The sequence below is a fragment of the Oncorhynchus tshawytscha genome, linkage group LG10 (assembly GCF_018296145.1).
Source record: "Oncorhynchus tshawytscha isolate Ot180627B linkage group LG10, Otsh_v2.0, whole genome shotgun sequence".
In the NCBI taxonomy this organism is placed as follows: Eukaryota; Metazoa; Chordata; class Actinopteri; order Salmoniformes; family Salmonidae; genus Oncorhynchus; species Oncorhynchus tshawytscha.
Genome location: NC_056438.1, coordinates 58,614,256 through 58,639,127, shown reverse-complemented (window position 1 = coordinate 58,639,127; position 24,872 = coordinate 58,614,256). Strand labels below are relative to the sequence as shown.

The window sequence follows — 24,872 nt, the reverse complement described above, 5'->3', positions numbered from 1 at the left end:
AGCAAGGCCGTTCTTAAGCCTTCCTCTGTGTGCAGCTGTGACTATTGGAAAGATTTGACAGGTTGAGGTTGCCAGGCAGTTGGAGGATTTGAAAAGCTCCAGAAGCAACTTTTGATGCTTCATAATGGAATCCCACGACAGCTCTTATTCTGAGAGCTGAAAGTGTCTGACTTAAAGTTCCATTAATATTTGATCACCCTCACGTTTTAGATCACACTCCTCTGATTCTCAGGAAGTCAATTAGAGAAAGTCTAGCCAGTATCAGGAAATGCATTTGAATTTAAACCGGACCGTTGCAATGTTTTCAAAGGAACTCTTATCAGTTCCTGCTTTTTTATCACTGTCCAATGCATGTGTGTTAGTATGGCACAACACTAACCCCAGTCTCGTCCCCCCTCCAGTCCCCACAGCCCGTACCCCTCCACTGAGCCCAGTGACCCTGGCGGCCGTCATCGCGGGGCCGGTGTGTATGCTGTGTTTCGTGCTGCTGCTGGTGTTCTATGTGTGTCACAGCCGCTCGATTATCCACCACCGCGTGCCCAACGAGGAAGACCCTGCCATGGACCACCCCTTCCTGGCCGACGGCCATACCCTCAAAAACCTCATCTACGACATGACCACCTCCGGCTCCGGATCAGGTGGGTTTTGTAGTTCTATGTACTACTGTACATTCATCACACCCTTTGGGGGATACGTTTTAAACAGATTGACTTTAATGGAGGAGGTGTAGCATGCTCTACTATGGTACCGATAAAGCTTTGTACAAGATGTCCGGTTTTATCTTCGTACATATGTTCCTAAAGTTAACATAACAGTGTCCCTTCTCCCTACCAATGCAGTTTTCGCACCTCATGGTGCTAGAATCTCCCTTAGGATAGATTTACGTATTCCATCTATTTTAAGGTGGGATGCTATATCAGCCCAATGCACAAAGTCTGACTGTAGGCACTTTCAAATGACATTTACTGACAGGGTTATGTAAGTTGTTCTGAAAATGCCTAGAAGTTGTTTCTATAGAGCTGCAATACTGACCTTGGGAACGCTTACAGTTTCTCATACTAAATGGGTTGTAATAAAGAAGTTCTTCAACACTGTGGTTTTCTATGGAGCGGTCCGCAAGATGTAAATGAGAGCCAATAAGCTGCCGGAAATGTTCTTGGCTATGAATGTTTCAGCGAATGATTGAGACCTGAGTGTTTCATCAGTAATACATCCGTTTAGCAGCCGGTGAGACTGTGACATACAGCTACCAGTCAAGGACCATCATTCAATCATGGAAACAGAATCGTATGAATCTAATTCAATCAGAAAAATAGAATTGTGGCCATCATTCCATAATGGCTTTAACATGAACTGTCCATAGAACTGGAGATGAAAAGTTATTCAGCAACTTGATATCAGCCTTCTATTGATGGTGAGGTTGTGACAGTATTTGGTTTTTCTCTGCCCTGGCACCAACTTACTGGTTATTCGCTCTGCTCATTGAGTTTAATGTCCAGGTTGAAGAGAAGGTAAAATAATGCAGACCACCCATGCAGCTGGAACATGGGCAGAAGCACGCTCTAGAACAGGGTTTTCCAAACACCTCTCATGCCTCTCCTCCCAGGTGCACCTTTTGTTTTTTTGCCTTAGCAATACACTGTTGATTCAGATAATCAAAGCTTGATGATGAGTTGGTTATTTAAATAACCTGTGTAGTACTAGGGGGGACGGACCAAACTGTCCTGCCCCCCGGCTTCAAAGCAGAGTTGAGTTTGGGGGCTCTAGACTGTTTTATATACATGTACGGTATACCAGGTGAAACCCGACAGACAGAGGACCTCCAAGGTACAGACACTCTTCAGACAGTGACTAATTTGTTCTATTTTCCGAAGATATTTTGTTTGACGTCTTTGAAACAGAGAGTAGCTGCAGGTCTGACTGTTGAAGTCTTCCTACTTTACCTCTGTCTCCCTCAGTGTTCTTCTGGCCTTGTGCACACATTGGATTTGTCGACAGAAAGAGTCATTCCATTTTTGGATCCAATGGCCTGCTTTTAATCCGTGTCTTCAGTGTCTCTTCCACTCTCACAGTTGCAAGTTCCTCTCACCTTGCTGTATAGAACTGCTTTCAAACTTCTCCTAAAACCCTGGCCTCCTAATAACTGGGCTCCCTCTCCATACAACCCCCACAGGTCTGCCCCTATTGGTGCAGAGGACCATAGCCAGGACCATCATCCTGCAGGAGAGCATCGGAAAGGGAAGGTTCGGGGAGGTGTGGCGGGGCCGCTGGCGAGGAGAGGAGGTGGCCGTTAAGATCTTCTCATCCCGGGAGGAGCGCTCGTGGTTCCGTGAGGCCGAGATCTACCAGACAGTCATGCTTCGCCACGAAAACATCCTGGGCTTTATTGCCGCTGACAACAAAGGTCCGAGGGAATATTGGAACAGGGTAGTGTTCAGTAGGGAGAAACATTTTTGAAACAGGGAGGTACTTGTCCAATAAGAGCCCAGATTTTCATTTTCTGTAGGAAAATGTTTTGATAGTGTGCCCTACTGAACATGACTGTATTGATCCTATTTTCTATGACCAATGATGCTCTTAATTTGACAAGAAGTTGGAACTGTGTATTTGGGACCAAGATAGTATAGTCAGGATACTAGTGTTTCATTGAGTTTCTCTGATGATCTGTTGTAAATGCAGGCATTGTGTAAAGTGTAGCTCACCTAACTTCTCTCTCTCACTCACTGTTCTCTCTCTCCTTTCCTCTCAGATAACGGCACGTGGACCCAATTGTGGCTGGTATCAGATTACCATGAGCACGGCTCCCTTTTTGACTACCTGAACAGGTACACGGTGACAGTGGAGGGCATGATCAAGCTGTCCCTGTCCACCTCCAGCGGCCTGGCTCACCTGCACATGGAGATTGTTGGCACGCAAGGTGAGGAGGTCCAATCAAAATGTGGCTCTTAATGTACTTCGTATAGCATATGTATCCACATAACATGTACATAGTTATGAAATGTAGTGGTTTTACTCTGCACTCAGATATTCCTTTCTCTGCATCTCTCTTCCTTTTCCTCTTCTCTCTCTCTCCCCCGCTCGCTCTCGCGCTCTCTCTCCATTTACCCACTTCCCCCTGTTCTCCTCCCCACAGGTAAACCTGCCATCGCCCACCGCGACCTGAAGTCTAAGAACATCCTGGTGAAGAAGAATGGTACTTGCTGCATCGCTGACCTGGGATTGGCTGTCCGGCATGACTCTGCCACTGACACCATCGACATCGCCCCCAATCACAGAGTTGGAACCAAGAGGTGACTGCCTGCACGGCCAGAGAAACAAGTGTCTGCGATACACACAGAGGGAGAAACACATATACACTGAAAACACAGAAATGGACACACACACAAACAGATAAAGAGAGAGAAACCTCACGTAAATGCGACAACTACTTAAGATTAGGTAGAACTCAATTAGGTTACATTATTTTGCTCGGGTCCCTTAATCCACACGGCTGTGTATGCCCTCATTGGAGTGCTGTCAGTATTGAGTCTGTCTTGGGCTGAGGCTCAGGGAAAATGACATCTGAGTCATTGGGCCTGTTGACATTGGATGCCTGTGAGTGATAGAGAGAGCGGAGGAGTGATGACGAGAGAGCCTGCTGAGTGGATACAGCGTTATCTCTGAAATCTTAATCCGCTCAGTGGAAGGAGCGTGTTGGCAAAGGATCGCTATCTGATCCGATTGATCCATTACACTTCTCGGGTAACAGTGTAAAACATGGCTAAAACGATCATTTTGATATCATGAATGGTGAATTCTTGCATCCATAGCTCGGTCTATGAATTTGAGAGTGATTCAATTTCTCCAGCCCCATCCCTCAGCTGTTTACTGAACCAGGGGTGAGACGGCCCCTTTGTTATTGTTTCTACTGCTGATTACCGCTTTAAGGTATCGCCTGCATTACTTTTATTTGCGTTAGTATCGCCATTTATCACTAATGTTCATTGTTTACAGTTTAAGTCGGAAGTTTACATACACTTAGGTTGGAGTCATTAAAACTAGTTTCGCATCATCGGACCAAGCAGCCCTCATACCGCTCAGGAAGGAGATGCGTTCTGTCTCCTAGAAATTAATGTACTTTGGTGCAAAAAGTGCAAATCAATCCCAGAACAACAGCAAAGGACCTTGTGAAGATGCTGGAGGAAACGGGTAGAAAAGTATCTATATCCACAGTAAAACTAGTCTAATATCGACATAACCTGAAAGGCCGCTCAGCAAGCAAGAAGCCACTGCTTCAAAACCGCCCTAAAAAAGGCCAGACTATGGTTTGCAACTGCACATGGGGGCAAAGATTGTACTTTTTGGGGAAATGTCCTCTGGTCTGATGAAACAAAAATGGAACTGTTTGGCCATAATGACCATCGTTATGTTAGGATGAAAAATGGGGAGGCTTGCAAGCCGAAGAACACCATCCCAAACGTTAAGCACGGGGGTGGCAGCATCATGTTTTGGGGGTTCTTTGCTGCAGGAGGGACTGGTGCACTTGACAAAATAGATGGCATCATGTGGGATGAAAATGATGTGGATATATTGAATCAACATCTCAAGACATCAATCAGGAAGTTAAAGCTTGGTCGCAAATGGGTCTTCCAAATGGACATTGACCCCAAGCATACTTCCAAAGTTGTGGCAAAATGGCTTAAGGACAACAACGTCAAGGTATTGGAGTGGCCATCACAAAGCCCTGACCTCAATCCCATAGAAAATTTGATGTCAGAATTGAAAAAGCTTGTGCGAGCAAGGAGGCCTACAAACCTGACTCCGTTACACCAGCTCTGTCAGGAGGAATGGGCCAAAATTCACCCAACTTATTGTGGGATGCTTGTGGAAGGCTACTTGAAATGTTTGACCCAAGTGAAACAATTTAATGGCAATGCTACCAAATACTAATTGGGTGTATGTAAACTTCTGATCCACTGGGAACGTGATGAAAGAAATAAAAGCTGAAATAATAATTCCCTCTACTATTATTTTGACATTTCACATTCTTAAAATAAAGTGGTGATCCTAACTGACCGAAAACAGGGAATTGTTACGGATTAAATGTCAGGAATTGTTAAAAACTGAGTTTAAATGTATTTGGATAAGGTGCATGTAAACTTCCGACTTCAACTGTAGGTATCATAATTAAGAGGACAGTGTCCAGTGTCGTTCCCACAATGATCTAAGGAATGGACAAGGATGTGAAAATGGTTACGTGTACAACAATGTGTCAGGCTAATGCTCTACAGAGGGATGGAAGAAGGGGGTGTGAGGGAGGAAGGTTGAAGCTGAAGTGTTGCAGCGCGGGGCATGTCGAGCAGTGCTGGGGGGCTTGGCTGGTCACAGCGGTCACCAGCAGGCACCAGCTAATCCGCTTCACTGATGCGGTCTTTCTGTGTGTGCTGTCAACCCCACTTCAACACACACACAAGCTCACACATGCACACTCACACTGACATGTGCAAACACACATTATGTTCTTCTGTCCTTGTGGAGACCTAAAATTAAATTTCCGTTCAAAATCCTATTTTCCCTAACCCCAAAACTAACCCTAACAACCCATAACCTAAACCTAACCTCTAAGCTTAAAATAGCCTTTGTCCTCATGGGGACATGGAAATGTTCCTTGTTTTACTATCCTTGTGGGGACGTTTGAGGATTTTAGGTCCCCACAAGGACAGAAGAACCCCCCTTATCTCATCACCACTGTCCCCTGGGGCCTCCAACGACATGTTCCCCCCACCAGGCGGCGCTGCAGTCAGTGACAGTGTGCTAATGTGTCGCCTGGCTTTGTATTCTTGCCACACTCTGCCCTTCCTGTCCTTTCATGTACACTGTGATGGACCGTGAACTCTAACCTACTACAGCCCCTCTCTCTCGCTCGGTCTTGCTCGCGCGCTCTATTTCTCTTGCGCTATTTCTCGCTCTCCTACTCTCCTGACAACACTGCAAGGCTCGCCTCGATCAGATCACCATGTAGTGAAGGATTGGACAATAGACTTGAGAGTGTACAGGGTCACTTAAGATACTCTGAGAATAATGAGATCATGTTGTCACTCTGTCTGAGAGGCTAAAGGGAACTGTCTGGTGAATGTCTCCTCAGGTACATGGCCCCTGAAGTCCTGGATGACTCCATAAACATGAAGCATTTTGAGTCATTCAAGCGGGCAGATATCTACGCCATGGGCCTGGTGTTTTGGGAGATCGCACGGAGATGCTCAATAGGAGGTGAGTTAACACTATGCTCCTTTTATCTCCGAGTTGTTTTGGCCCCAAGGACCTTGGCTAATTCTGAAGCATCAAGTCCATTACACAGAGCAGCCAGCCACTGACACAAGGCTTTGGATCTGTGGGACTCTGACTCTTCTCTCATCTGTCCCTTTAAGGCTTGGTGTCATCACATTTGTCATTCTCTGATATTTTCAACGTTTTCTGTCAGAATTGTATCGTAGATTGGCATTGGCCTTTATTCTGTGTAAGCCTTTGTCTAAGCCAATCCTGTGTCTGTTGCCCCCCCAGGTATCCACGAGGACTACCAGCTGCCCTACTATGACCTGGTCCAGCCAGACCCCTCGGTGGAGGAGATGAGGAGGGTGGTGTGTGACCAGAAACTACGGGCCAACATCCCCAACAGGTGGCAGAGCTGCGAGGTATGACACTATGCACTTCTTACCTTTAGGCACTGCCCTTTGGAATATCATCCATTTTGTTTCTCGCTCCCTCTCTCTGTTTCTCGGTTGTTCTGTCTACCTCTGCTCTGTCTCCGTCTCTTGCTTTCTCCCCCTCTCTCTATCTTTCTCCATTGTTTTGTCTCTACTCTCCTTTCGGTCTCCTGCAAACAGCCTTCCTACTTCATCATCACTAGATCCACTCTCCCTCTCCTCTATCTTTATTGATGCACTTTGTATTGCTGGAGAACAGACAATTAGATTACATCCAATTTGCAGTAATACAGCTTCCTAATCAAATCATCATCCCCTGCAATGTTACAATGGCTGCTGCCAGAGCATCAGCATCCCAGGTCAGCTGTAAAGCAAACCACTGGATTGATGGCCAAGCTTGTTAATATTAAATGGCCCATCAGTCTATAGTCCATCAGTCTAACTGGCCCATGAGTCTGTTCTGTTCACTCTGTCTGCGGTTGGAGAAACAAGGCAGAAATTAGCGGTTTTAAATCACTCAAAGCTGATATGCTAAATTGACCCAAAGAGCACATCAGGGACACATTCAAAGAGATGAATAGGAGACTCATCTCTCTGCCCTTGTCTATGCTGCTCCTCACTTTAAATCTGGAGATGGACTGGTGTTCGTTCAGCAGTGCTGAGCTTTCTCTCTCTGTCTCTAATGTTGCCAATGTTAAAAGTCATAAACATTTCCACAGCTCGGCTGCGTGGGTGTGAGCCGCCGGCATACATACATACACGTAGCAGCAGCCTTTAGTTAAGAGAATGAGTTTATCTGGATGTCTAGACAGGTCTGTTCCAGCCAGGGTCATGTTGTGTAGCTGTCTCCTCTAATAAGCAAAGCATTCACACAGACCGCTGGTTCTGAAGCGGAGCACATGTCCATGACATCTCAACAAGGAAGCGCAATGTTTGTTCAGGAACTATGTTTATTATAAGATGCGGTAAAGACGTCAATGGAACAGAGACCGTGGGGATAGAAAGATGCCGGATTGGTGCACATTCAACAAATCTGATCTAACAAATGGGACATTGGCAGTGGTGGAAAAAGTGTCCGATTTTCATACTTGAGTACAAAATAAAGATGAATAGAAAATGACTCAAGTGAAAGTCACCCAGTAAAATACTACTTGAGTAAAATATACTTAAATATCAAAAGTAAATGTAATTGCTAAAATATATTTAAGTGTCAAAAGTAAAAGTATAAATAATTTCAAATTCCTTATATTAAGCAAACTAGACGGCACCATTTTCTTGGTTTTTATAATGTACGGATAGCCAGGGGCACAATCGAACACTCAGCCATCATTTACAAACAAATCTTGTGGTGTTTAGTGAGTCACCAGGTCAGAGGCAGTAGGGATGACCACATGTTCTCTTGATAAGTGTGTGAATGGACCATTTCCCTGTCCTGCTAAGCATTTACAATGTAACGAGTACCTTTGGGTGTCAAGGAAAATGTATGGAGTAAAAAGTACATTATTTTCTTTAGGAATGTAGTGAGGTAAAAGCTGTCAATAATTTATAAATAGTAAAGTACAGATACCCCAAAAAACGACTTAAGTAAAAATACTTTAAAGTACCACTTAAGTACTTTACACCACTGTATATTGGTCATCCATCACCATTGATGTATTGTAACAGGCCCACAATGTGGTTACCAATGTTAGATTTTGATATTTGGCTGTTTTTGCTACATAACATTTAGAAGTAAGTCCCTTTTCAAGTTTAGAAGAAGTTGAATGTTAAATGCCGACTCTCGTTCATAAACGGTGGCTTCGGAAAGTATTCAGACCCTTTGACTTCTTCCACATTTTGTTACGTTAAAGCCTTATTATGAAGTTGATGAATAAATATTTTTCCTCAGCAATCTACACACAATATCCCATAATGACAAAGCCAAAACAGATTTTTTTGAAATTTGCAAATGTATTAAAAATAAAAAACCGATAACTTAAGTATTCAGACCCTTTGCTATGAGACTCGAAATTGATCTCCGGTGCATCCTGTTTCCATTGATCATCCTTAAGATGTTTCTACAACTTGATTGGAGTCCATCTGTTGTAAATTCAATTGATTGGACATGATTTGGAAAGGCACACACCTGTCTATATAAAGTCCCACAGTTGACAGTGCATGTCAGAGCAAAAACCAAACCATGAGTTCGAAGGAATTCTCTGTAGAGCTCTGAGACAGGATTGTGTCGAGACACAGATCTGGGAAAGGGAACCAAAAATATTCTGCCGCATTGAAGGTCCCAAAGATCACTCCCATCATTCTTAAATGGAAGAAGTTTGGAACCACCAAGACTCTTCCTCGAGCTGGCCTCCCAGCTAAACTGAGCAAGCGGGGGAGAAGGGCCTTGGTCAGGGAGGTGACCAAGAACCTGACTGTCACACTCTGACAGAGCTCTGCAGTTCTTCTGTTTAGATAGGAGAACCTTGCAGAAGGATAACCATCTCTGCAGCACTCCACCAATCAGGCCTTTATGGTAGTGGCCAGACGGACGCCACCACTAAGTAAAAGGCACACGACAGCCCGCTTGGAGTTTGCCAAAAGGCACTGAAAGACTCACAGACCATGATAAACAAGATTCTCGGGTCTGTTGAAACCAAGATTGAACACTTTGGCCTGAATGCCTAGCATCATGCTCTGGAGATGTTTTTCAGCGGCAGTGTGACTAGTCAGGATTGAGGCAAAGATGAAGGAATCAAAGTACAGAAATATCCCTGATGAAAACCTGCTCCAGAGTGCTCAGGACCTCAAACTGGGGTGACGGTTCACCTTCCAACAGGACAACGACCCTAAGCACACAGCCAATGTTTCTACTGTGTTTAAAGCTGCCCATTTAATAGAACATGCTCTAGCAATGTGAAATATGTTATTAGAAGAACAATCAAAGTCTTGGTTGAAGAATAATTATAGTGTTTATTTAATTTAAAGATGTGTTTGTTTGAAACACTGCACTGTATCCCTGTTGACGTGCCATTGCAGAATAATTTGCGTGATGTGCGAGTCTTCAAGGAATATGTATTGGTTGATAGGAATAACGTTGTTTATGATGCGTTGACATTTCCATGGAAAATGATGCGTTTATGGTTTAAATGTATTTTGGGCTTTGCTTAGGCCTACTTAGGTGCTTATTTGGCCTTTTCCCGAGAGCGAGCAGGTTGGGCAGGTAACAGGTTGGCAATAGTAGAGCCATACCAAAGTTTTGTTATAAACTTTTCAGGCATCAACTCTGTCTATTAGCTACTGAGAATGTATTTTGATTTATCCAAATCGTTATGTCAATGTCCTGTCTGTTATTTTTTGCACAAAGTCTATTGGCCAATTCGTCCTGCACCGTCGTGACTGTCCGATCCGCTGCCTCGGCTCATGCTTCACAGTAGGCGTTCAGTGTCCGGGCATACTGCTGATTACAGCCCTGCATTCAACACCGTAGAATCACTGACACATCAACAGGACCGCCAGGACCTTTGGCGGCGATCGGGGGATTGATAAATAGGGATGCTGTGGATTGGTATTCAGGCTTGTGGCTGTGGCCTGGATGTTGTAAGTCTGACCAGCCTCTTCACGTCAACGCTCCATTGTGTCTCCATTGCTTACAGGGTAACGTTGTCATTGCTGAGACGTGCGGACTATGGGTTGAAGTCTTAGTTCAGACTTCTGCTGCAGGTTCAACACCATGCCTCTGAGTCACTGTCACTGTTTATCTCTCTCACGCTCATGAGTTCTTGCACAACAACAGTGATTCTACTTCAAAGAATGACATTGTGACTTTGGTTGCAAAGGGAGGGTATATTACTGGGTAAATATTCAGAAGTTTACCAGTAAACTACCAGCATTTTGTTATCTTCCAAGGATTTTATGAAATCCATCACAAGACATCTAGTGGTTGTTTGTTGTACTTTAGATTATCACAGGTAATCATCTCTGTCCCTCTGTGGCTTTATCACAGGTAAAATATATGAAATAATTAAACAAGATGATTAAAATGAAAAAGCTGTAAAACTATAAATTTAATGAATACCATTTATGTTTAATATGATAGATTCCGCATGAAATATGCTTAATATTTTTAGACACTTATTAATTTTACGTTGTCATTATGTATTTGTCAATGTTTTGGTTTCAAACTGGTGGCAGTTATGAAAATAGTTGGACAAGTTTCAGAGGTAATTGAAAATAATCCCATTTATAATTAATGTTTTTTTTTTCATTAATTAGGCTATTTTCTCTGGAATCATATGGTCTATCTACTGGAAATTCATAGTCGATGTGTACACAGATATAAAAAATGAACACCAAATATGAATAAAACAATAATTTTTTTAAATATTCAATTACAAATGACCAAAATTATGATAGATTGCCATAGAACTTCTGTTAATGACCAAAAATACTGAAGATTCTGGTAAATTACCAGTAGCTTTGCAACTCTAATTGTGACATTGCTACAGACATGGTGTATAATCAACGATTGGTGGGGGCAGCTACTATCTCTGTGCTCTACAACTTGCAAAACAAAATGTGGGTGTGTTATTGCTGCTTGTGATATTGACCCACTGTCTCCCCTGCCTCTGTCCCCTCCCCAGGTGCTGCGAGTGATGGCTAAGATCATGAGGGAGTGTTGGTACTCCAATGGGGCGGCCCGCCTCACCGCGCTGCGCATCAAGAAGTCCCTGTCCCAGCTCAGCCAGCAAGAGGGCATCAAGATGTAGACTAGAGGGTCAAGACTACCTGTCTGTCTGGACTTTCTTTCTGTCCCCATCGCTATGTGCTGTACTCTTCGACATCTCTTTCTCTGAAGAGGGAGGGGATAGTACAATTCAGGTGGGTGTGTGTACCTTTCAATGTCTCATTCCTTCAAGGCTGATTGGAGAGATTGCTTCTCTGCTCTTCTCTGTTCTCCTCTGAGATTGCATCAGGACATGGGTGGATTCTGGATAACATTCTAGACTCTGGATGCAGAGACACAACCTCCTGTCCCTCCCGTTGTTTTGCCTGACTGTATCCATCCCTTCTTTCTTACCCCATGCAAGAAACGCTGGACTTTATTGGGACCTCCTGTAGGAATTCCATTGCAAATATTCTGAATCAAAGAAAATATGCATTGAAAGAAATTCTAAATTTTGATATACCTCTCTCTGGTCATTTCTCAAAGTACCAAGGTCAGTGTCTATTTAAGTGTTTTGTTTAAACATGATTAAGTGTTACTTATCTGAATTTCTTTATTTCACTTTATCTTTCACCTTAAAATGTTTATTTTACAGATGCCAGATCCATATTTTTTTAATGTGTTTTGTCAAGCAAAACAGAACATGACCTCATTAAGCTTTGTCAAATATGCAGTGAAATATGCAATATCTTGTTCATTGCTATGTATATATGTTCCTTAAAGTGTATACAGTGCATTCAGACAGTATTCAGACCCCTTGACTTATTCCACATTTGTTACGTTACAGCCGTATTCTAAAATTGATTTAATTATTTTTTCCCCACTGATCAATCTACACACAGTACCCATAATGACGAAGCAATTTTTTTGTATGAATGTTTGCAAATGTATATTTAAAAAAAACTTGGATGGGGAGTGTTGCTGCACAGCTATTTTCAGGTCTCTCCAGAATTGTTTGATCGGGTTCAAGTCCGGGCTCTGGCTGGGCCACTCAAGGATATTCACAGACTTTTCCCGAAGCCACTCCTGCATTGTCTTGGCTATGTGCTTAGGGTCCTTGTTCGGTTGGAAAGTGAACCTTCGCCCCAGTTTGAGGTCCTGAGCACTCTGGAGCATCAAGGATCAAGGATTTTCATCAATGATCTGTCTGTACTTTGCTCTGTTCATCTTTACCTTGATCGTGACAAGTCTCCCAGTCCCAGCCACTGAAAAACATCCCCAGAGCATGATACTGCCACCACCATGCTTCACCGTAGGGATGGTGCCAGGTTTCCGCCAGATGTGACGCAATCTTGGTTTCATCTGGCCACTCTACCATAAAGGCCTGATTTGGTGGATTCCTGCAAAGATATCTATCTTTTTTTATAATTTAAAAGTTTACAACTTTTTTCTCCCCAATTTCATGGCATCCAATTGGTAGTTTGGCTTGTCTCATCGCTGCAATTCCCATACAGACTCAGAAGAGGTGAAGGTTGAGTGCTGTACGTCCTCCGAATCACAACCCAGCCAAGCTGCCCTTCTTCTTGACACAATGCCCACTTAACCCGGAAGCCAGCCACACCAATATGTCGGAGGAAACACCATACACCTGGCGACTGTGTCAGCGTGCATTGCGCCTGGCCCGCCACAGGAGTCGCTAGAGGGCTCATGGGACAAGAACATTCCTGCCAGTCAAACCCTTGCCTAACCCTGACGACGCTGGGCCAATTATGCGCCACCCCATGGGTCTCCCGGTCGCGGCTGGCTGCGACAGAGCCTGGACTCGAACCAGGATCTCTAGTGGCACAGCTAGCCTTAGACCACTGCACCACTCGGGAACTCTGTCAGAGTGACCATTGGGTTCTTGGCCACATCCATGACCAAGGCCCTTCTCTTCCGATTGCTCAGTTTAGCCGGGTGGCCAGCTCTAGAAAGAGTATTGTTGGTTGCAAACTTCTTTCATTATAAGAATGATGGAGACCTTCAATGCTGCAGACATTTTTTTTTACCCTTCCCCAGATCTGTGACTCTACACAATCCTGTCTCGGTGCTCTACGGACAATTTCTTCAACCTCGTTTTTGCTCTGACGTGCACTGTCACCTTATATAGACAGGTGTGTGTCCTTCCAAATAATTTCCAATCAATTTAATTTACCGCAGGTGGACTCCGTTCAAGTTGTAGAAACATCTCAATGATGATCAATGGAAACAGGATTCACCGGAGCTCAATTTTCGACTCTCATAGCAAAGGGTCTGAATACTTATGTAAGTAAGGTTTTTCTGTTTTTTATTTTTAATAAATGTGCAAAACTTTCGAAAAAGCTGTGTTCACTTTGTTGTTATGAGGTATTATGTGTAGATTGATTAGTGGAAAATGTATTTAATCCATTTTAAAATAAGGCTGTAACGTAACAAGATGTGGAAAAAGTCAAGGGGTCTGAATACTTTCTGAATGCACTGTATATGAGTGGTTGTATATGGGTGTACTCAATTCCAATGCATTTGGTGTGTGTGTGTGTATACAGGTGTACATTCTGTATGCATGTGTACATGCAGTACATCTACGCTGATAGATATACATGTACCTCTATTTTATACAAACTGCTCTTTTGTTATTTCAACCACAACCAGGAAGTTCTCTGAATCAGTCATCCAATCATACGTTAATGTAGTAGTAGGAGGTTCTCTGAACAAATGGCTCCTCCCACTGCCATAGGAAATGATGCAGTGGAGATCAGGGTCATATTCATTAGGCACCAAACGGAAGGAAATGGACTGAAACAGGGTGGGTCTACCTGCACTAAATGTATCTAATAAGATAAATGTTTTTAAACATTTTTGCTAAGGTGTGCACTAATGAATAAAACCCAGGGTTGCCATTAGGCCTAAGCAACACCATGATACCAGTTTACCTGTCACTCTTCTCAGCAGTAATGCATCCTGTACAGTTTTAAGGGAAAGCATTGATGGAGCTACATTATGTAGGCTTTTTTATTTCCTGCATACTTTTATTGCTTTTATGTCAATGAGTTTTCACATATCTATGGGCATAACATTTCAAACAAGAATGTACATTTGTATGTCTTAGAGATGTGTACAGCTCTACCTTGACAGTGAGAAGTCCCCTTGAGACCTATACAGGTCCTGTAGTTGATCTTTCGTTGTTGGCATGAAAGAAAAAACGAAATGTTAATTTATTAGTTGGTAATATCCTTATGCTTTTAAACTTATAGATTTGATCATGTGACCTCACTTCTTATCTCTCTAGGACAAAACCAATAGGACAAAACACAGTAAACAGGAATTTAAGCGAGTAAAGGAAATTCTGTAGACATTGTTTCGTATCGCTTCAGCAGTAAGGAATGCACTTTTGGGCATTGTTGTCTTACATGATAAAAAACAAATCCTAATCCCAAATAGGAGTAGACTACAGTACGATGAAGAGAGTTCAGATGGATGCTCGTCAATAAGTGCCATAGCATTTTGTTTGATGAGTGGTGTTATTTTTATATATATTTTTTGACAAAGGCACATGTATTCATATCTGCTACTGTGTTGTGTTGGTTTTTGTCTTTCAGCACGTTTACAGCATAACCTGCTTTAACCAACCTAAACAACCTTTAAATGTTGTGCCATACATAGAATGCAGAACTGGTCAACCGGGCATCATGTGGATGAAAAACAATAGATTGTGTTTTTTGGTCACATTCATCAGACTTGAGGTGAAGAATATTGCTGCTATAATATACTGTTTGTGTTGAACCAAAAAAGTATTATTATTTTACAGTGGAACACAAGATGCAACCGTTGTCATTTACTCATCAAAAAATGTTACTTTCTACCGCATTCTTCTGTCTCAAATCACCAGCAGCCTTTCACTTTCTGAAGCAGCATTTGACTTTTCTGAAGCTAGAAACATCCAGGTACTCCTCTCAGCAACATCAACCGCCTCTGAGTCCCTAGCAGCAGGACTCCACTAACTATGCTCACTATCTGCTAGTGTAGTGTTCACCAGGAACCTTGTATTTACGCCCTCCATTGTCAATGTTTTACGATATTTCCTTTCCCAATTGTTCTATAATCTACAAATGTGGTGTGTTTATGTCATGTATGGTGCTTTATACCTGTATACTGTACCATTCCCCATTAGTTTAGTTTAACTAGTGTGTGTCACTGAATTCCCAATTCTGCCAGTGATACAGTATGTAGCCAGGCATGATTACTGCTGTCACTGACCTGAACTCAAGCACTAAACGAGGAAGTGCCCCGCAGTTGTGTACTGAATGAGAGGATGCTCTGATTAGCAGAAGGGGAAAACGACCAGTGAGGCAGGCAGGCAGCAAGGCATTCATATTTAGTAGTGGGCTTCTGATGCAACCGCAAAATTGGAAATTGATATTTAAGCTCTGCTGTGTAGTACAGATTGTGAAACAGAATTTTAAAAATGTTTCTGGTATGCACGCCATTGTGAAATGTATAGTATTTGATAATTGGGATCCAACCTGAAAGTTCTGTTGTGGAAAATGACAAAATCAGTCATGCTATCCTGTGTTTTACTTAGAGAATTGTTCTTGTGTTATATGCTAGTGTTTTTCTTGCTGATGCAGCCTTGTCTTGTGTGACTTAGTCATAAGTCTGGGCGTACAGATAAGAGCTGGGTGCAACCGCAGTATGTGACATCCCGTTTGTACTATCTGCAAGAACTCCTCTGTGTAAACTTGCAGGAAGTAACAGACAATGGTGGCAACGTCAGCTGTCTTAATCTGCACAGACAAGCTAAACGCCTCTTATACACCATGTTCCCCACCCCTGTTTGCACACATCTGCTAACTGCAACATAGACAAAGAGGATGGACATTTCTCTAAAAGCTGAGAGCCACTGTTCGTTGGGCTTTTAACTGCACTGTTGAGTGGATTGTTGAACGCTCCATTTTTGCAAATCTTATAATTAAATTCTTCAAACAACAATTTTGTCTCTCTTCCCTTATGGTTAGAATTTCCACTACAGTTCCCTTGACATCTTTGTCACATGTTCTACAGGAGCTTTTAAGTGTCAAGTAGCTGCAGTATGTGTTACTACATGCTGGCTCCAGTACAAAAGAGCCTCCTTATTTCTCCCAATGCCTACTTTTCACTTATCTAGAATGTTATATGGAACCATATTCAAAGTCCACCATATGTGCTCCCATGATTCTGCTGAAAAGGGAGGAAATGGAACAATGTGAAGTTTTGGCTAAAAAGTAAAAACACAATCGAAAAATGTTAACTATACCTCAACAGACCAATGTTTTTTTTCTATTATAATTTACCTCAATGTACATAATACTTTATCTACCACGTTTTACATTTTATTTTTATGAAATGTCTCATAAAAAAAAGTATATTTCTTTATTTGACAGTGGTAGTCGGTGTACTGTTTGTCCCATATGTGTAAGAAGTAATCCTATTGCCTGAACCAGAATCTGAGAATGTTTCATCTTTAGAATTCTGCAGAGTTTTATAGAAAGGCAGTATATCTATGATTTGTGCCAATTGTATGAAGGAGGGTTATGTTGCACCACTTCTGAGCTCTCCTCAAGATACAGTATGTTGTATTTACCTTTTACAAAGTTTTTAAAAGAATGAGCGCTTGACATAGGAATTCAGAGGACACTGACTATTATTTCAAGATCATGTATAGTGAAGTAAGATGTTTTGTGAATAAATATATACACATTTTATTACCTGACTTTTTTCCCCCTCTTTCAAAGGTGCTCTATTGTTGGTGAATTCATAAGGCACTGACATAAGTCATTCAATTGGTATTGCAATATAGAAGTATCCAACAGTTTGAATATAAATGCTTTAATATAAGTGGTGTATGTGTTATGAAATTATTGTAACGTTGACCACATTTGCCCCTTCCATGCAGCTCCCACCAACAGATGGTGGTATTGCCTAAAAGTACATGGCCACAGGGATTCTTGCATCTAGTATGATGAGTTGCCAGCTTTACACTACTTCCATACCTGATAGCACATTCAAAGATTCTAGTCCTAACATTTGATATGCCATTAGGGGTTTGGGTTTCCTTATTTCTCAATGTAACCCATCAGGTGTTCAAACTTTTATGACGTCTGGGATGTAAATAAGTAATGTGTTCAGGGGGAAATAAGGAAGGTTCTGACTGTCTATAGAGTCTAGACATTCCCTGGAGACCCTGTCTGGCTGTAGGAGATCCCTCTGTTCTGACCCATTGTAGCCAGACTGAGAACATCAAGCCATCTCTTACCTCTTGACAATTCATCCAGACATCAATGCAGTGTTCCTTCATTTGTCAAATCCAATTTGAGGGTTCCAAGGTGGTGAGTTCTGGAATTCTATAGTGTGAAACTTGAAAAATCAGTAATTGGACTCTTGAAGGGGGAAGACATGAGCATGATGGGTTTCTATAGGTGCTGAGCATTTTAATTGTAACAGATTTAACAATGACTGCATGCTATTTGAAAGGGAAGAACATTTTCAAAACCGGGAGAGAATCAAGTCTGGAATTAAATAAAATCACCCTTCTGGATTTGGGCAAGTTAATCAGTTTATCCCTCGTCTGTCATCCATTCATCATTTCCACATTGCTATATTTCTAGAAAGCTTTATAATGGTGGTCAGTGGGAATACAGTGAGCACAGGGAGACACATTTACCATCTGAAAAATGTGTGCTTATACATGCTCTGGTGATATGATCGTTCTCAGAGGTAATTCACTCTAGGATTCAATTTTCTGCTTTATTTCCATTCTGGGAAAAGTTATGTTCTGACAGTTGGTCTGATTTCCCTTCCGGTTTGTTCTAGTTCTCCATGCCTTGGCTTGGCCTACTTCCGCTGATTTTATTACAAACAGTGCATTTGGGAAGTACACTGCTCAAAAAAATAAACAGAACACTAAAATAACACATCCTAGATCTGAATGAATGAATTATTCTTATCTGAATGAATGAATTATTCTTATTAAATACTTTTTTCTCCTGAGGGATCTCCTCCCAGACCTGGACTAAAGCATCTTTACATAGTTGAATGTGCTGACAACAAAATCATAGACTCTGTCACCGTCATGCTGGAGGATGTTGCAGGCAGCAGAACGTTCTACACGCTCAGTGTGAACCTGCTTTCATCTGTGAAGAGCACAGGGCGCCAGTGGCGAATTTGCCAATATTGGTGTTCTCTGGCAAATGACAAACGTCCTGCACGGTGTTGGCCTGTAAGCACAACCCCCACCTGTGGACGTCGGGCCCTCATACCACCCTCATGGAGACTGTTTCTGACCGTTTGAGCAGACACATGCACATTTGTGGCCTGCTGGAGGTCATTTTGCAGGGCTCTGGCAGTGCTCCTCCTGCTCCTCCTTGCACAAAGGTGGAGGTAGCGGTCCTGCTGCTGGGTTGTTGCCCTCCTACGGCCTCCTCCACGTCTCCTGATGTACTGGCCTGTCTCCTGGTAGCGCCTCCATGCTCTGGACACTACGCTGACAGACACAGCAAACCTTCTTGCCACAGCTCACATTGATGTGCTATCCTGGATGAGCTGCACTACCTGAGCCACTTGTGTGGGTTGTAGACTCCGTCTCATGCTACCACTAGAGTGAAAGCACCGCCAGCATTCAAGTGACCAAAACATCAGCCAGGAAGCATAGGAACTGAGAAGTGGTCTGTGGTTACCACCTGCAGAATCACTCCTTTATTGGGGGTGTCTTGCTAATTGCCTATAATTTCCACCTGTTGTCTATTCCATTTGCACAACAGCATGTGAAATGTATTGTCAATCAGTGTTGCTTCCTATGTGGACAGTTTGATTTCACAGAAGTGTGATTGACTTGGAGTTACATTGTGTTGTTTAAGTGTTCCCTTTATTTTTTTGAGCAGTGTATTTAGACCCCTTAACAGTTGGAAAAAGTCATGTAACAGCCATATTCTGAAATTGAGGGAAAAATGAAAAAAAATCTATGCACACACAATAACCCTTTATGACAAAGCAAAAATAGCGTTTTAGAAAATGTTATCTTTTTTTTTCATAAATTTGCTATCACATTTACATAAGTATTCAGACCCTTTTACTCAGTACTTTGTTGAAGCACCTTTGGCAGCGATTACAGGTTCAATTCTTCTTGGGTATGATGCTACAAGTTTGGCACACCTGTATTTGAGGAGTTTCTCCCATTCTTCTCTGCAGATCCTCTCAAGCTCTGTCAGGTTGGATGGGGAGCGTCGCTGCACAGATATTTTCAGGTCTCTCCAGAGATGTTCGATCGGGTTCAAGTCCGGGCTCTGGCTGACAGTGGTGTAAAGTACTTAAATCAAAAATAAAGTACTACTATTTAAGCAGTTTTTGGGGGTATCTGTACATTACTTTACAATTTATATTTTTGACAACTTTTACTTTACTACATTCCTAAAGAAAATATTGTACTTTTTACTCCATACATTTTCCCTGACAACCCAATGTACTCTTTACATTTTGAATGCTTAGCAGGACAGGGACATTGTGAAATTTATGCACTTATTATATATATTTTTTATTTTTCTATTTAACTAGGCAAGTCAGTTAAGAACAAATTCTTATTTACAATGATGGCCTACACCGGCCAAACCCGGATGACGCTGGGACAATTGTGCTCCGCTCTATGGGACTCCCAATCACAGCCAGTTGTGATACAGCCTAAACCACTTATCAAGAGAACACGTGGTCACCCCTACTGCCTATGGTCTGGTAGACTCACCTAACACAAATGCATTTGCTTTTGTAAATAATGTCTGAGTGTTGGAGTGTGCCCCTGGCTATCTGTAAATTTAAAAAACAAGAAAATGTTGCTCTCTGCTTTTCTTAATATAAGGAATTTGAAATGACTTACACTTTTACTTCTACTTTTGATACTTAAGTATATTTTAGCAAGTACATTTACTTTTGATACTTAAGTATATTTAAAACCAAATAATTTGAGACTTTTACTTCCATTTTACTGAGTGACTTTTACTTGAGTAACTTTATATTATGGTATCTATACTTTTCCTCAAGTATGACAATTGGGTACTTTCTCGACCACTGCTGGCTGGGCCACTCAAGGACATTCAGAGACTCGTCCCAGAGCCATGGCTGCATTGTCTTGGCTGTTTATTTAGGGTCATTGTCCTGTTGGAAGGTGAATCATCACCCCAGTCTGAGGTCCTGAGCACTCTGGAGCAGGTTTTCATCAAGCATCTCTCTGTACTTCGCTCCATTCATCTTTCCCTTGATCCTGACTAGTCTCCCAGTCCCTGCCGCAGAAAAACATCCCCACAGCATGATGCTGCCACCACCATTTCCTCCAGAAATGAAGCTTGGCATTCAGGCCAAAGAGTTCAGTCTTCTCTTCATCAGACCAGAGAATCTTGTTTCTCACGGTCTGAGATTCTTTAGGTGCCTTTTGACAAACTCCAAGCGGGCTGTCGTGTGCCTTTTAACAAGGAGTGGCATCCATCTGGTCACTCTACCATAAATGCCTGATTGGTGGAGTGCTGTAGAGATGGTTGTCCTTCTGGAAGTTTCTCTCATCACAGAGGAACTCTGGAGCTCTGTCAGTGGGATCATTGGGTTCTTGGTCACATCGCTGACATCTCCCCCGATTGCTCAATTTGGCCTGGTGGCAAGCTCTAGGAAGAGTCTTGGTGGTTCCATTTAAGAATGATAGAGGCCACCATGTTCTTTAGGACCTTCAATGCTGCAGACATGTTTAGGTACCCTTCCCCAGATGTGTCTCAAAACAATCCTGCTCTACGGACAATTCCTTCGACCTCATGGCTTGGTTTTTGCTCTGACATGCACTGCCAACTGTGGAACCTTTTATATAGACAGGTGTGTGCCTTTCCAAATCATGTCCAATCAATTGAATGTACCATAGGTGGACTCCAAGTTGTAGAAACATCTCAAGGATGATCAATGAAAACGGGATGCACCTGAGCTCAAGGGTCTGAATACTTATGTAAATAAGGTATCTGCTTTTTATTTGTAATACATTTGCTAACATTTCTCAACCTGTTTTCGCTTTGTAATAATTGGGCATTGTGTATAGATTGCTGAGGATTTTTTTAATTTAATACATTTTAGAATAAGGCTGTAATGTAACAAAGTGGAAAAAGTCAAGGGGTCTGAATACTTTCCGAAGGCACTGTATACCACAAATGCACTTCATTTTCATAAGACTTTGTGCGACAAGATTCCTTGTTTTTAAAAAAAAAGCCAAACAGATGGTCTCTGTTCTCCTTGACAAATTGATCGACTGCAAGTCAATTCTGTCACATCATGTGCTCTTCCCCAGCGTGGTCCACCCTATGTTCCCTGGGCCCTGTGCTCCCTCTGTCCCCACTGAACCAATTTCAATCAAAATTGGCACAAAAAACATGATCATGATCTGAAATAAAAAATCCCTGAAATTTTCCACATGCACAAAAAAGCTTATTTCTCAAATTTTGTGCACATTTGTTTACATCCCTGTTATTTTTCATTTCTTCTTTGCCAAGATAATCCATCCACCTGACAGGCGTGGCATATCAAGAAGCTGATTAAACCGCATGATAAAAGGCTACTCTAAAATGTTCAGTTTTGTCACAAGACAATGCCACAGATGAGTATTTCCGTCTGTAATAAAGCCCTTCTAATTGGCTGGGCCTAGCTCCCCAGTGGGTGGGCATATGCCCTCCCAGGCCCACCCATGGCTGTGCCCCTGCCCAGTCATGTGAAATCCATAGATTACGGCCTAATTTATTTATTTCAATTTACTATTTGCTTATATGAATTGTAACTCCAGTAAAATCATTAATTGTTGCATCTTGCGTTAATATTTTTGTTCAGTATCATTTATATTGTTTTGGGGATGGAGATCATTAGAATAATACCCAGTGTGCTTTGCAAATGTTCATTTTCACACAACATTTGTCATTTAGCAGACATTTTTATCACACCATAGTGGCATCACACTTCCGATACCAATGCAGTAAATTTGGGTTGATAGAGGGCCACAGAATTGTGAGACGCTAGAAAAATGTTATAGAAAAGTACTGCATGTTTTATTTAAATTGTAACTAATTACAAAATACATTGCATTGTAGTTCAAGCCAGTGAAATACACATTTCAATTGCTCTTGAGTATTTTGTATTTCAAAAACATGTATGGTTACAGAAATACTGCCCATCTCTGTTCAATCATGCAACAGTGGATCAACTCACCAAAAGGCATGAGTACATCAAGAGTGAAAAATATAAGCTATGTAAAATGTTATCACTCCCTTTTTAACCTGGGTAATATTATGCATAGTGGAGGATGCAGGATGACACATGAATAAACACATAGCCATCCCAAAACTACACTGCCAGCTGTCCTGAGGCATGAGTAAATACACTTTTTATACTCTAGTAATACAGTGCCTTGCAAAAGTATTAATCCCCTTGGTGTTTTTCCTATTTTGTTGCATTACAACCTGTAATTTAAATAGATTTTTGTTTGGATTTCATGTAATGGACATACACAAAATAGTGAAAATTGGTAAAGTGACATTTTAAAAATGACTTGTTTCAAAAAACAAAAACAACAAAAAAGTGGTGCGTGAATATGTGTTCCCCCCTTTGCTATGAAGTCCCTAAATAAGATCTCGTGCAACCAATTGCCTTCAGAAGTCACACAATTAGTTAGATTGCACACAGGTGGACTTTATTTAAGTGTCACATGATCTGTCACATGATTTCAGTATATATACACCTGTTCTGAAAGGCCCCAGAGTCTGCAACACCACTAAGCAAGGGGCAACATGAAGACCAAGGAGCTCTCCAAACAGGTCAGGGACAAAGTTGTGGATAAGTACAGATCAGGGTTGGGGTTATAAAAAAATCTGGAACTTTGAACATCCCACCGAGCACCATTAAATCCATTACTAAAATTTTTTAAGAATATGGCACCACAACAAACTTGCCAAGAGAGGGCCGCCCACCAAAACTCACAGAGGCAGGGAGGGTATTAATCAGAGAGGCAACAAAGAGACCAAAGATAACCCTGAAGGAGCTGCAAAGCTCCACAGCGGAGATTGGAGTATCTGTCCAAAGGACCACTTTAAGCTGTACACTCCACAGAGCTGGGCTTTACGGAAGAGTGGCCAGAAAAAAGCCATTGCTCAAAGAAAAAAATAAGCAGACACGTTTGGTGTTTGCCAAAAGGCATGTGGGAGACTCCTCAAACATATGGAAGAAGGTACTCTGGTCAGATGAGACAAAAATTTTGCTTATTGGGATATCAAGGAAAACACTGTCTGGCACAAACCCAACCCCTCTCATCACCCCGGGAATACCATCCTCACAGTGAAGCATGGTGATGGCAGCATCATGCTGTGGGGGTGTTTTTCATCAGCAGGTAAACTGGTCAGAATTGAAGGAATGATGGATGCTGCTAAATACAGGGGAATTCTTGAGGGAAACTTGTTTCAGTCTTCCAGAGATTTGAGAATGGGACGGAGGTTCACCTTCCAGCAGGACAGTGACCCAAAGCATACTGCATACTGAATACTTTCGCAAGCCACTGTATAGAGAAGCGATAGCTTTCTCAGAAAACTGAGAATTGACCTGGAGCAAAGTGCACTCGCAACAAACCAGTATATCTAGATTGAAGGTGCCTCAGTCAGAGCACATTTTTCAGGTAAGGTTTGAAAGTGGATGAGGTGAATCATGTAGTGCGGGTACATGCGCGCACACACAAGTTGTATGGACTACTGAGCATCATTGTGTAACAGTGTCTTGTGATACAGAGAGCTCTTACTGTGAACAAATATTTTGAGTCGGTGGATTACATTTAGGATGTTGGATAAATAGCATGTAATCGCGTCATTAAGCAATTGGGGACATTATGCTAATATCCTCAGGGTTTTGTATTCAGTGAAGAGAGTAATCCTGTGAGCCACTGACTGCTGCTGTGCTGCTGCTTCACACTAGGAAAATACATCTCTAGAAAGTCAGCCTGTCAGTGCTTGCAATGTCTATAGTGTACACTCACTGTAGTTCTCCATTCAGAGAACTGTTTTTGGTAACGAGTGTGGATTACAGTAATTTAATTTAGTTCTGTATTAACAGTTGTTGGAAATAAACAATGGGTTCATTTAACATGTTTTAAGCTTTTTAAATTAATCAATTAAAAAAAGCTCTGCAGGACGTGTACAAAACACCCATTTATAGGATTTGATGTGTGGCATCCACTTAAAATGAAAATCCATTTGAAATGAGTGAACTAATGGGATACTGAAATCAATGGTTTGTGTTCTACATCAGTACAGCCCAACAGCTTGCCTCCAGAGTACAGAATATAAGAGCTGGATCATGCTTGAAAATCAGACATGTTCCCCAGATGTTGACTGACACCTGGTGGTTTAAAGTAATGTATTAGGATTATTGTTGAATGAGAAAAGTGAACACCAGAAACTTGTGAAGAGAAATATTAGATTTGGAATCTGTGTACAGAGCAT

At 42.0% G+C, this 24,872-nt stretch overlaps 1 protein-coding gene across 1 annotated transcript in view; it reads left to right on the top strand.

Annotated features, from left to right (window-relative positions):
* LOC112260530 (TGF-beta receptor type-1) overlaps positions 1-12,216 on the top strand; it is a 46,748-nt gene extending 34,532 nt beyond the window's left edge. The window contains exons 3-9 of the mRNA XM_024435708.2: positions 402-638; positions 2,174-2,404; positions 2,750-2,917; positions 3,134-3,290; positions 6,125-6,249; positions 6,541-6,671; positions 11,303-12,216. Coding sequence (XP_024291476.2) covers positions 402-638; positions 2,174-2,404; positions 2,750-2,917; positions 3,134-3,290; positions 6,125-6,249; positions 6,541-6,671; positions 11,303-11,428 — 1,175 coding nt within the window. The 3' untranslated portion in view covers positions 11,429-12,216. The remainder of the gene's footprint in view (positions 1-401; positions 639-2,173; positions 2,405-2,749; positions 2,918-3,133; positions 3,291-6,124; positions 6,250-6,540; positions 6,672-11,302) is intronic.
* Positions 12,217-24,872: the final 12,656 nt, after the last annotated feature.